The following is a 10,635-nucleotide window of genomic DNA, read 5'->3' as shown; positions in this document are numbered from 1 at the left end:
GGCCAGGGACGTATCTCTGCGGGCGAGGGGCCGCAGGCGAACGGGGCGCTGCCGCAAAATGGCGGCCGCGGGCTGAAAGCTGCGCCCAGCGAAATGGCGGGAGCGCCTAGTGCCCGGATGTGGTGGCGCAGGGCGCGCGGGGGGCGCATGCGCGCGGGCAGGGGCGGGCCTGGCGGCACCACGTGATCCGACCGCTCCTCCAAAGCTGGAGGCTCGGGAGTGGTGGGGGCCCCGCACCCTACCTCCCATGTAGCCTCAGTCCCTGGAGCCCACTGTTCGTCGCGAACGTTAAGAGAAAGTCACCTTGTAGTGTCCTTTCGTCCCCCGTGGTGACACGCACGCCACCAGTGTTTGGTTCCCAGTTAGAACCTCTTTTCCAAGTCACTTAGGTCCTTGTGTTTGGAGCCGTCTCATGGTGGTTCTCATGTTTAAAGTATGTGTCTGCCCTCCTACAATCGCTGGCACGCCCAAATACCATACTTCCAAGCGCAGCGGTATGCCGACCCGTGGAGCTGGTATTTATACCGCTGGCTCCCATCCTGGGTCCCCGCCCCTGGCGCTACTGTCACCAGCCGGCTCGGGAGACGCCCACAATTAGCCAAGCCCCACGTCAGCCTGGCACCGCCTCTGTCCAGTTTACAAGGTGGCATGGAGTGTAGCTTCCCAAGGCAGTCTGGGTAGTGTAATGTTTCCCGTTGGGCTCGGCGTAGAGGAGTGCCAGGGGGAACCTTGAGTGGGGGTTGCAAGGGAAGAGGGGGGGTCGGGTGTATGAGAGGTGGGAAGGCGTGGGTGCTACTGGGGCAGCAGGTCACATTTCCTAGTGGTCCCTGTGTCTGTCTTTGGTACACGGGCCTGGCTGGGCAGTGAGGCCCCCAGGATTGAAAAAGCATTTGTGGCAGGCATCATGGCATCGGATGAGGGCAAGCTTTTTGTTGGAGGGCTGAGTTTCGACACCAACGAGCAGTCACTGGAGCAGGTCTTCTCAAAGTATGGGCAGATTTCCGAAGGTGAGTCTGGCCGGCAGGGTGGGTCCTGGGGCTACTGGGTGCTAATCTGGGGCTGCTGTGCATTGACTGGGACTCTTGCCGGCAGTGGTGGTCGTGAAAGACAGGGAGACCCAGCGGTCCCGGGGCTTTGGCTTTGTTACCTTTGAGAACATCGATGATGCCAAGGACGCTATGATGGCCATGAATGGGAAGGTGAGTACCCCTGCAGCATGTCTCTCTCAAACACACTCAGGGTGTTTAGGGAGTGAGCAGCAGGGGGGCTGACCTAGTGGCCTGTCTCCAGTCTGTAGATGGGCGGCAGATTCGAGTGGACCAGGCCGGCAAGTCGTCGGACAACCGCTCTCGTGGCTACCGAGGTGGTTCAGCAGGGGGCCGAGGCTTCTTCCGTGGGGGCCGGGGCCGGGGCCGTGGCTTCTCCAGAGGTGAGTTGCTTCCTAGGGACTGGGCCAGCTGTACTGCCTCTACAACAAAGCCTCACCCTCTCCTGTCTATCCCCCACTGCAGGTGGAGGGGACCGAGGCTATGGGGGAAGCCGGTTTGAGTCCCGGAGTGGGGGTTATGGGGGCTCCAGAGACTACTACAGCAGGTGAGGTGTGGGGTGGCTTTTCTGTTCTGCTGCAGACAGCCGTGGGCAGATGCCCTGGGCGGGGTGTGATAGTCTGGTTGCAAACCTTTCTGTCCTTACAGCCGGAGTCAGGGTGGTGGTTACGGCGACCGGAGCTCAGGAGGGTCCTACCGAGACAGCTATGACAGCTATGGTAAGTGTTGCTCCAAGGGTGCCACGCTGTTGTGGCTGAGGCGGGTGCTCTGCGGCCTCTGCCCGCCGCCCTGGGCACCACGCTCAGACCTGATCGCAGGGCTTGCCCCTAATGGAACCATCTGCCCCCACAGCAGAAAAACCAGCCCGCCCCCCGTAGAAAGGGGTCTAAGGTCGTGTGGCCTCCCCGCATGCATGTGCGGATCTGGCCCGTGCCCTGGCCTCTGGGGGGTTGGTGCTCCGGCCCAGGCCGCCCCCGGCCGGCCGCGGGGTGAGGATGCGCGGCTGCTGCTGCTTCGGTGCCTTGACACTGTGCTGCTTCTGTCCTCAGCTACACACAACGAGTAAAACCCTTCCTGCTCAAGACCGTCCTGCCAATGGCCGTATAATTACAGATTGTGGGAGCTTCGCGGAGTCGTTCGTGTGTACTGACACACCTGTGTTTCCACTTTTGTAGTCCTTTCCGTTTTGATCTTGTCCAACACAGCCTGACAGCTTCTGACCCGAGAGGGCCGTTTATAGAGTTTGCTTTTTGAGGACACGCTGTCCGTTTTAGTCTTAAGAGTTTTGAACATGTTCTGGAAAGCACTTCAGATTCTACCTTTTTGTTTTTATCATGAGCCATGAGGTTTTGTTTTGTGGTTTCTTTTTTTACCCCCGAAGTGGTCGGGGGTTGGGGGGCAGGGGAGGGTGGTGTGGGTGTCTTGGGGGGATTGTATGGCCATTTTGGTTTATTTTTGGCGCATGGACACTGGGGGTCTGCCCTGGTGACCTTGCCTTTGAGCCGGAAAGGACTCGGATCCACTCCTTATCGGAAGCTGAGCACGCTGTGGGTTTCCCCAACTCCGAGTGGAGCGGGGAGTAGGGCAGGCAGGCGGGCAGGCAGGTTGTAGCCTGGGGCACACAGCTGCCCCGGGTGCTGCCTGCCTGGCCACCTGCACAGGTGTCTCACTTGCTGTAAACGCCTCCAGTAGAGACTCAGACATGCCCGAGAAGTTCTTAAAAATGTTTATTTATATTGTCCTTTTTTACTGGAAGACGTGTGCATATCCATTGATGTTGTATTTGAAGTGGTTAAGGAATTCTTGTACGAAGTTCTGGCTTCACGAAGCCGATTAAAAGCCCGTCTGAAACGAACCTTGCTCTGACACTCGCCCTTTCATTGCACAACTTGCCCTGCCCATCCCATAACAGCTGGGCAGTGAGGACAGGCCAGTGAGCCATAGCCGAGAGCAGCCAGTAGACCTCCAGCTGACGGCCACCAGTCTCGGCTAGGTGAGGAGGTGGGCGACGGGCATGGGCAGTGCAGGTGGCAGGTCAGCCCTGGGGGCTGGGCTCCCTGAGGGCTCGGAGGGCTGGGCAGCACAGTGCAGCAGGACGGACGGACGTGGACATGCAGGTAGGTTCCCGACGCTGACCTGAGGGCCCCTGACTTGAGTAGCTAGTCTACCGTTACTTGACCCGTTCTGAGCGTTCTCTGCTAGCCTATGGAAGCTGCAGCCCCTTGGAGAACAGAAGTGTTGTGCGCCCAACAGAAACCTCAGATGCAAGCTGCTTCCTTGGCTAGCTCATATGTGGAAATAGCCCTGTAATTCGAGGTAACTCCTTTGCTCGTGTCCGCATCCCTCTGTCGAGAGCGCCCACCCGGGGAGTGTTTCTTTGACTGGCTTTTGGTTTTGTTTTCTTTTTTTCTTTTTTTTTTTTATTTTTGAAGTGGAGCTGGAACCAAAGCTACCAGGCTCTAGCTGTTGGCCTGTGGGCGGCTCAGTGACCACCCTGTGAGTAGGGTCAGAGCGCCCCTCCAGCCCTTCCGGGTGAGGGCTGCACCAAGTGGTGTCCTCTGCCATCTTTTACTGCCGCCATTAGATTTCCCAGCGCCCAGAGTGATCATTCTCTAAGCCGCTCTTTCCCACATGGCCACCTGGGGTGGCCAGGCCTCGCTCACAGTAGGTGGTCTGTGAGCAGGGTCAAAGTGTTCTTCCAGTCTCCTGAGTGAGCCACACTGCACCAGGCGTCCTCCACTGTCTCACTGCCTCCATTATGTTTTCCCAGCACCCTCAGCGATCCTCCCACGTGGGCAGCTGGCTGGTTCTGCTTCGGGTGGATGTGGCCTTGGCCTGCCCAGGTGCAGGCCCTCCTGGCCAAGCCCACGGCAGTGCACCTGGGCCGGGCTGGGCACCTTTGTTAGCTTTGAGACCCTTCTAGGAGCTGTGGCAGGTTCTGGGAGGTGGGGAGGACAGCTGTGAGTCCTGGCCAGCACACAGGAGTAACGCTCCTTTGCTTTGGCAGGTTGAAGGAACAAGCCGAACCCAGGAAGAGGATGCGCTACCCACATTCTCAGGTCCCAGGAGGGACGGGTCTGGAGCGGTTTCTACCAGGGGCCACAAGCTGGAGAGGGTTGCCTACAGCCAGCTTGTTCCCCAGCCCCTCCCTGTGAGTGCAGGACCTGGGCTTGCTGGGAAGTGGTGCCACCTCACTGGGCCAGCAAGCCTGACTCCTCCATCTCTCCACAGGGACAGCCGTGGCTCCAGGCCGAGCACCCAGTGCAGCCCCAGGACAGACCCCCCATGACAGCTGGAAGTGGGGTGGTGCCTGCAGGGCCTAGCCGGAATAAAGTGTGTGTACCCACTGAAGTGTCTTGTCTGATGGGGTGCCCTTGGGTGGCTGCAGGGGCTGCCAGATAGCAGACCATCTCATCAGCAGAGAGGGTGGAGGCCAGACCAGCTCTATAGGCCAGCCCCTGTTCGTCCTCAGCACCACCAGACCGGTTGGTCCAGGGTTGGGCCTAGGGGGTCCAATGGTGGGTTCCTCCATACTCAAGGGGGCACACTTAGGTTGAGGTTCCATCCATGTGGGAATTTGACATTGCCTTGTTCCCTGGTCCAGGGCCCTGAATTGGACAGTCCCAACATGTCCTGAGGCTAATCCAGGAATTTCCTGTCCAGTTGCCACTCAAGATAAGCGGTGACTTCGTCCGGGTCTGCCTCTGGACAGCTGGGTTTAGACCTTGGCTGGCAGCCCCTGCTGTAGGAACGGGGTGGAGTCTGACTGGGCAGGGGGCGGGGTGTTGTGTGCCCCGCCCGCGCAGTGAGTGACGAGAGGGCTGGGCGCCGCTTCCGCCGGGCCATGGGGCCGCGAGTGCCGCCGCTGCTTCCTGCGCTGCTGCTGCTCTGTGGGGCCCCGGAAGCCGCCCGCCTGCTGTCGCCCGCCGCGACGAACGGGAGCCGGCCGGTACTGCCGAGCAACGGCACACACCCGCTGGGCGCTCCGGGCACGCCGCTGCTGCGTTCTTTCTACGTGCTCATGGGCGTCAGCGTCTTGGTCGCGTTCTACTTCCTCATCCGGGCCTTCAGGTGCGTCGGCGCGGTTGATCTAGGCGCGCTTCGTGTCTCCCGTGCCGGTCCGCGGGCTGCCCCGCCCCTCGAGTGGGCGTGGCTCCGCGGTCTTCTCGGGATCCGGGGCGGGTTTCTGTGGCGCGTTGCTAACGGCTTCACCGGTGGACGCCGAGCGTGTGGCGTGGCGGGCCGCCTCGCCCGCCTCAGGTCACGCGTCTGGCCTCCTTCCCCTCCTCGGGAACCCCCGCCCTCCTTCCGGTGCCGCTCCTGGCGGCCTGTGGACTCAGACGTCCGTGGGAGCCGACTTCGTCCGGCTTCCTTCTGGGCGCCGCCGCCGCCGCCACCTCCCTGGGCCAGACCGCCGAGCTCGTCCTAGTCTTGGCCGGCCACCTTCCCTTCCCCAGGTTCCTGCCGCGCAGGCTTCCTTAATCTGTCCGACCCCACGTGTGAGCGGCCTTGCGCGTCCGTGACCTGCGCTACCGAGGCCGAGGGCAGCCCCATCCGTGGGACCAAGCTCCCGCCCCTTTCCCCACAGGCTTCCCTCTGGTCGCAGAGCTGGCTGTGTTGGTCACTTCCTAAGTCAGGTTGATTTGCATAGATCTCAGCAGAGTCCCCAGACTGCAAACTGCCTTCCTCTCCCATGCTGACCCCCAAAAGACCCTTAGTCCCACAGAACTATCCGCCTCCCTCCAACCAATGGCCCCATGCAAATTCTAGATCCCTCCCTTCTGGGCCCTGACCTGTGCTGAGTGAGCCTCATTCCTCTGGCTTCCTGGTGGCTGTAGCCCCAGTGTGTAGGGAGATGGGGTTCTTCCCTCCCACTGTGTCATCCTGGCCCCTAGTGAACAGGAGTGCGCCTCAGTCCCCCATACTGGCCTTCACAAGGCAGATGGCAGGCCTTTGTCCCGCAGAGCAGCTGGTAGGTTGGAGCTGTCAACTGGCTGCTTAACTACCGAGCCAGCTCTTCCCATGGCCTCTGAGGCTGTGGGGCGGCAGGAGCAGACAGTGAGTTTGATGCGCCGACCTCCTGGTGAGCAGTCCGATGCTTAACCTGAGGGAGCGATTCTGAGACCAATGACAGTGTTAGCAGCTTCACCCATCCCCTGGGAGCAGCTGGTAGATTCAAACGGCTGACGTTGCTGTTAGAGGCTAACATCTCATCCCTCCCCAGGTGCCACTGGGGCTCCCTACCCTGTTTCCCCGAATATAAAGACAGTGTCTTGTATTAATTTTTGCTCCCAAAGATGCGCTAGGTCTTATTTTCAGGGATGTCTTATTTTTCCATGAAGAAGAATACGGATGGACACTGAGTGCCTGGCTTCTCTGGATCCCAAGTGTAAAAAAAAAAATAATAATAATAATAATACGGTACACATTTATTGTGTATCGGTTTATTAAAAGAGACCTCACACTTCCTGTCTGCTCCGGCTCTGCTGCTGTGCAGCGGCACCTGCAGCTACGGTCCAGAGTCCAGAGTATGGTAGCTTCGGGGGGCCTTATTTTCAGGGAAGTCTTATTTTCGGGGCCTTATATTTCAGCAAGGGGCAAAACTGTAAGTAAGTCATTTTCGGGGGATGTCTTACTTTCGGAGAAATATTGTCCTTGAGAGCTTGAAAAGTCCCGGCAGGGCTGAGGCAGCTGGTGGGGAGGGGCCCTGGCTTGACCTGCTTCCCCTCCAGGCTGAAGAAGCCTCAGCGGCGGAGCTACAGCCTCCTGGCCAACACGGACGACTCCACCGAGCTATCATTGCTGGACAGCAACGAGGAGACCATCTTTGAGAGGAGGAACTCGAGATGGTGGGTGGGCCGGGGTGAGGAGGGCCGTCCAGCTGGGTTGCCTCCCCCTCTCCCGCTGTGCTCCCTTTAGCAGGCTTTTGGAGAGGCCCTGGGACACAGTGGGTGTGCAGGGTGGAGATATTCTGGGCCTCTATGCTGTGGGTGGGCTGGGGCCACCAGTCCTGGGAAAGGGACTCAGGCAAAAGCCATCCAGACAGGGCTGGACAGAGGTCTCCAGGGTCTCTCCTCCTCAGCCTCCCCGCTCTCTCTTCTTCCAGACAAGGCCGAGACGGGCCAGCAGACTGCAAGAAGGACCAGGGCAGGGCTGGCATCTGTGCTGCTGGCCTTGGCTCGGTGGCCCGGGGAGCACCTGCAGCAGCCTTGGCTCGGTGGCCCGGGGAGCACCTGCCAGAGTGCCCAGCATGCCCTGAGCAGCCTCAGCCAGCCCCCCCACCCCAAGAAATGTGGGCCCCTCGGCAACACCCACCCAGACTGACTGTGGCTGCTCCCCCTTCTTATGGGGCATGGTATCCTGGAGCTGAGGGCGTTGGGTAGGTGGGCCTGCCAGAGTGCCCACCCACCAGGATAGGGACAATAAAATCAGAAGTGGTCACAGCTTACTGGGCTGGTGCCTGACCCCACACTGTGCCCAGGTGTCCTTGCGGCCAAGGGCTTCTCCGGCTTCATGGGACCTGGAGAGAACGCCACTTTATCCCTCAAAGCCCCTGTCTAGGGTACTTGCCCCCCTCCCCTGTACGCCCCTGGCTCCTGTTCTTCCTCCAGGCCCAGCCTCATTTGCTCCTGTCTTGGAGCCTTAGTTAACGGGCTAGACATTTTTGCTGTTGGGGACCCTCTTGTCCCCCTGTCAGCCTTTGTGGAAACTTGAGGGACCCAGGTCTCCTCCCTTGTGTGAGTATCCTGCCATCTGCATTCTGCCACCCCCTTTCCATGGGACTTTGTCCCCGAGACTTGGGGAGATGCTGTCACCCTGCCTGCCTGCCCAGAGCCACTGCCACCGCCACCTCCATGTCATGAGGCTGAGTTGCCACCAGGTGGCAGCTGTGGGCTGCCTGCCCAGTGTAGCCTGTGGCCTCAACTCAGCCTGGGGAGGGGGACCCTTGTCCAGTTGGAGGAGAGGGTTTGCCGCACTGCTCACCTCTCTGCGCGACCACATCTGTTCCTGCCAGGCCCATCCACCTTACAACGATGGCTGCCAGCTGCAACAGACCTGACAAACCACCAGAACTGGTCACAAAGCAGCAGCCTCCTCTGCAGGAGACCCCAGTCTCCTGGACCACACCAGCCCTGCTTGCACCCCTCCCCCTCCAGGGTCTCTGGGAAAACCTCCGGGATTGGATGGCTCTTTTCAAGGACCCTGCACTGGGCCCAGGGCTCCCCGAGGAAAGGTTGGCGAAGCAGCTGCCGGAGTAGCAGTTGGGTCCAGGTGGCAAGGAGAGTGGCTTGGCCTGGCTGTGCTGGGGTCTGAGGGGCAGTAACCTTCCCCTCTCAGTGACCACTACCCTCTGGAGCTCCTCGGCTCTGAACCCGACTCTCCCTGCCTCTTCCTCTGTCTTTGCTTATGTCTGCTTCCTCTGCCTGCCTGTCTCCCTCTGCCTGTCTGCTCGCTCGTGTTCCCCTGTCTCTCTCTGCCTCTGACCCACAGGGACAAACAGGAAGACACTGTCTCAGTTCCCAGCCTGTGTTCTGTGCCCCTTCACATAGCTCCGAGCTGCTCTCCAGCTTCAAAAGGCGCATTAATTACTCTAATGAGGTCAGGAGAGACTCCGCACATGCCATCCAGCTCCAGAAAGTGGTGCCCCCCACCCCATGCCCGCCCTGCCGCCTGTCAGCGCCCAGCCCTGGCCCCCCTGGCATTCACGCGGGGTAATTGGCAGCCCCGCCAAGGTTAATGTGCTGTGAGCAGGAAGTGCACGGCGGCTAAAAGTCAGGAGCGGGGCTATCAGCAAGAGATGAAAGGCCGCCACACGCATGCGTGTGTGCTGCCACCTCTCATGCACACTCAGCTGACTCCACAGTGTGGATACGATACGGACAGCCAGGTGTGCACACCCACACTCAGTTCACACCACAAGTTAGACAGTTGTGGACAGCTAGGTCATGCGCACAGACCCACACAGCTGACACCACAGTGTGTGGGCAGCTGGGCCCCACACACCCACAGGATGCCATACCGTGTCTCACTCAAGTCCTCAGGCAAAGTCTGTGTCTGGGTTCAAGTCCTGTTTCCGTAGACCCAACCTGCCATTGCTCGGGGTAGGGTGGCCACCAGGACACTTTGGGCTCAGAGGCACAGCATTTGGGGGCCCAAGTGAGGCCCCTTACTGTATCTGACCCCAGGACCCACAGATGTGGCTTGAATCCAGCATCCTCTCGGGGCTGGCATTGCAGCCCCCCTGTCTCAGCCATAACTCCCAAACCCTGGAGCTCTGGCTTCCCCGCTGTGACCACACACAGCCCCCTGGAGCTTCCCAAGGAGTGGCTGGTGGTTTCCAACGCCTGGACCCTGTGGTTGGCAGCTCAGCATGTGGCCACCGTGCCACTAGAGCCCCCCCCAACCCTCGTTTAACCCAGTGAAGCCGGGACAGCCCAGTCCTCCGCTGCACTGCCCGTGGCTAGCAGCTGGTGTGGCTGGGGACTGCCAGGACAGGACAGTGTCATCACAGGACCAAGGGCTTTGCCACCAGGCGCCAGGGCTGGAGGAGGAAGGGAGAGACCTCAGTGGCCCGTCCCTGGTGTGGTGGGGTGACAGGCCTGGTGGGTGTGGCTGCAGCAGTTTCAAGGCTCCCAGAAGGGGAAGGAAAGGTGGGTTTAGGTTCAGTGGCAAGCATGCCCCACGGTGTGCTGAATGGCTTGGGCCCTGAGGGGGCCCTTATCACCAGGACACTGGCCTGGCCCCTGGGCAGGCGGCCTCCCCACCTGGCCATCTCTCTGGGCACCTGAAACCTCAAGCCTAGCAGTCCCATTGACTCAGCAATGGGAAACTTCCCTCTGCTCACTTTTAACTGCCTGTGTCTCATTGTGGCCTTTGAGGGCTGCAGGGCTGCTGGACGTGACTGGAGCCCAGGCCCTGGGTGGGCAGTAAGTGGGCAGGGACATTAGGTGGCAGGCTCAAGTTGGGGCCCATGGCAGGACAAAAGGCCTTGCACCCACCTCAGGGCAGCAAGGATACTGAGCTCAAGAGTGCGGGCCGCCCACCTGGAGAGGGGACACAGCCTATCAAGATCCTGCCTGGGGATGACCCCTGACCTCTAACACCTGCTGCTAAAGGAAGCTTGGCCCCTGAATGACCTTTGGCCCTAGCTGACCCTCTCCAGTCTGAGCCACTGGCAGGCTAGGGGTCTCAGACTCTCACAGGGCAAGCAGGGGTTCCTGCCCTTCCCCTTGCCGCCCAGGCCCATGCCTCCAGCTGCCTGCCCGGCCTCCCCAGTTTCCTCTGAAGCGGCCTGCGGCGGGAGGTTGAATGCCTTTGTTCCTGTCCCCACTCCGCTCTGACCTTGAGAGAGACAGAACAGAAGAAGCTCAGAGTCTGCTTGAGCCTGCATGCAGATGAGGTGCCGGCCTGCAGCCACGCCTGCCGCCCCCAGAGACCCCGCAGAGCCCTGCAGAGCAGGAGGTGGCCACTGGACTGGGCCGCACCCCTGACCTCCCCAAGAAAGCCCCTGGCTCAGGATGCCTCCCCCCCCGCCCCCGCCCTCCTCTGTCGGGGTGGATCTGGGGGCTGGGGTTTGCCTGAGGGTGTG

At 60.5% G+C, this 10,635-nt stretch overlaps 2 protein-coding genes across 3 annotated transcripts; both read left to right on the top strand.

Moving 5' to 3' along the window:
• Positions 1-817: 817 nt before the first annotated feature.
• Positions 818-4,393, top strand: LOC101641081 (cold inducible RNA binding protein). 2 transcript variants are annotated; one of them, XR_006680996.1, is made up of 7 exons: positions 818-1,007; positions 1,093-1,199; positions 1,291-1,429; positions 1,512-1,593; positions 1,695-1,765; positions 4,054-4,197; positions 4,278-4,393. XR_006680996.1 is itself a non-coding variant. In XM_004716965.2 (6 exons), exons 1-6 carry the CDS (start codon positions 905-907, stop codon positions 2,110-2,112), a joined length of 519 nt encoding a protein of 172 aa, XP_004717022.2. In that variant the 5' UTR covers positions 820-904; the 3' UTR covers positions 2,113-2,273. The 2 variants fall into 2 exon arrangements, 1 of the variants encoding a protein (XP_004717022.2); XM_004716965.2 differs by lacking the exons at positions 4,054-4,197; positions 4,278-4,393 and adding an exon at positions 2,096-2,273 and having other exon boundaries at positions 820-1,007.
• Positions 4,394-4,890: 497 nt separating this feature from the next.
• Positions 4,891-7,515, top strand: FAM174C (family with sequence similarity 174 member C). The gene is made up of 3 exons (XM_045300021.1): positions 4,891-5,117; positions 6,779-6,895; positions 7,153-7,515. Coding segments are annotated over exons 1-3 (345 nt in total). The 3' UTR covers positions 7,154-7,515.
• The last annotated feature ends 3,120 nt before the right edge of the window (positions 7,516-10,635 follow it).

The sequence above is a fragment of the Echinops telfairi genome, unplaced genomic scaffold (genome assembly GCF_000313985.2).
Source record: "Echinops telfairi isolate 266 unplaced genomic scaffold, ASM31398v2 ScPeMD7_7459;HRSCAF=8497, whole genome shotgun sequence".
NCBI lineage: Eukaryota > Metazoa > Chordata > Mammalia > Afrosoricida > Tenrecidae > Echinops > Echinops telfairi.
The sequence above is the reverse complement of the archived record's forward strand: the minus strand, read 5'-3'. Positions and strand labels throughout refer to the sequence as shown.

What these genes read in the sequence shown, in the direction of transcription:
- LOC101641081 (XM_004716965.2), top strand. Translation starts at nt 905, where the DNA reads ATGGCATCGGATGAGGGCAAGCTTTTTGTTGGAGGGCTGAGTTTCGAC. An exon ending in TGATGGCCATGAATGGGAAG is followed by an intron (nt 1,200 to 1,290) that starts GTGAGTACCCCT and finishes GCCTGTCTCCAG; the next exon opens with TCTGTAGATGGGCGGCAGAT. An exon ending in TCCAGAGACTACTACAGCAG is followed by an intron (nt 1,594 to 1,694) that starts GTGAGGTGTGGG and finishes CTGTCCTTACAG; the next exon opens with CCGGAGTCAGGGTGGTGGTT.
- FAM174C (XM_045300021.1), top strand. Translation starts at nt 4,891, where the DNA reads ATGGGGCCGCGAGTGCCGCCGCTGCTTCCTGCGCTGCTGCTGCTCTGT. An exon ending in TTCCTCATCCGGGCCTTCAG is followed by an intron (nt 5,118 to 6,778) that starts GTGCGTCGGCGC and finishes CTTCCCCTCCAG; the next exon opens with GCTGAAGAAGCCTCAGCGGC.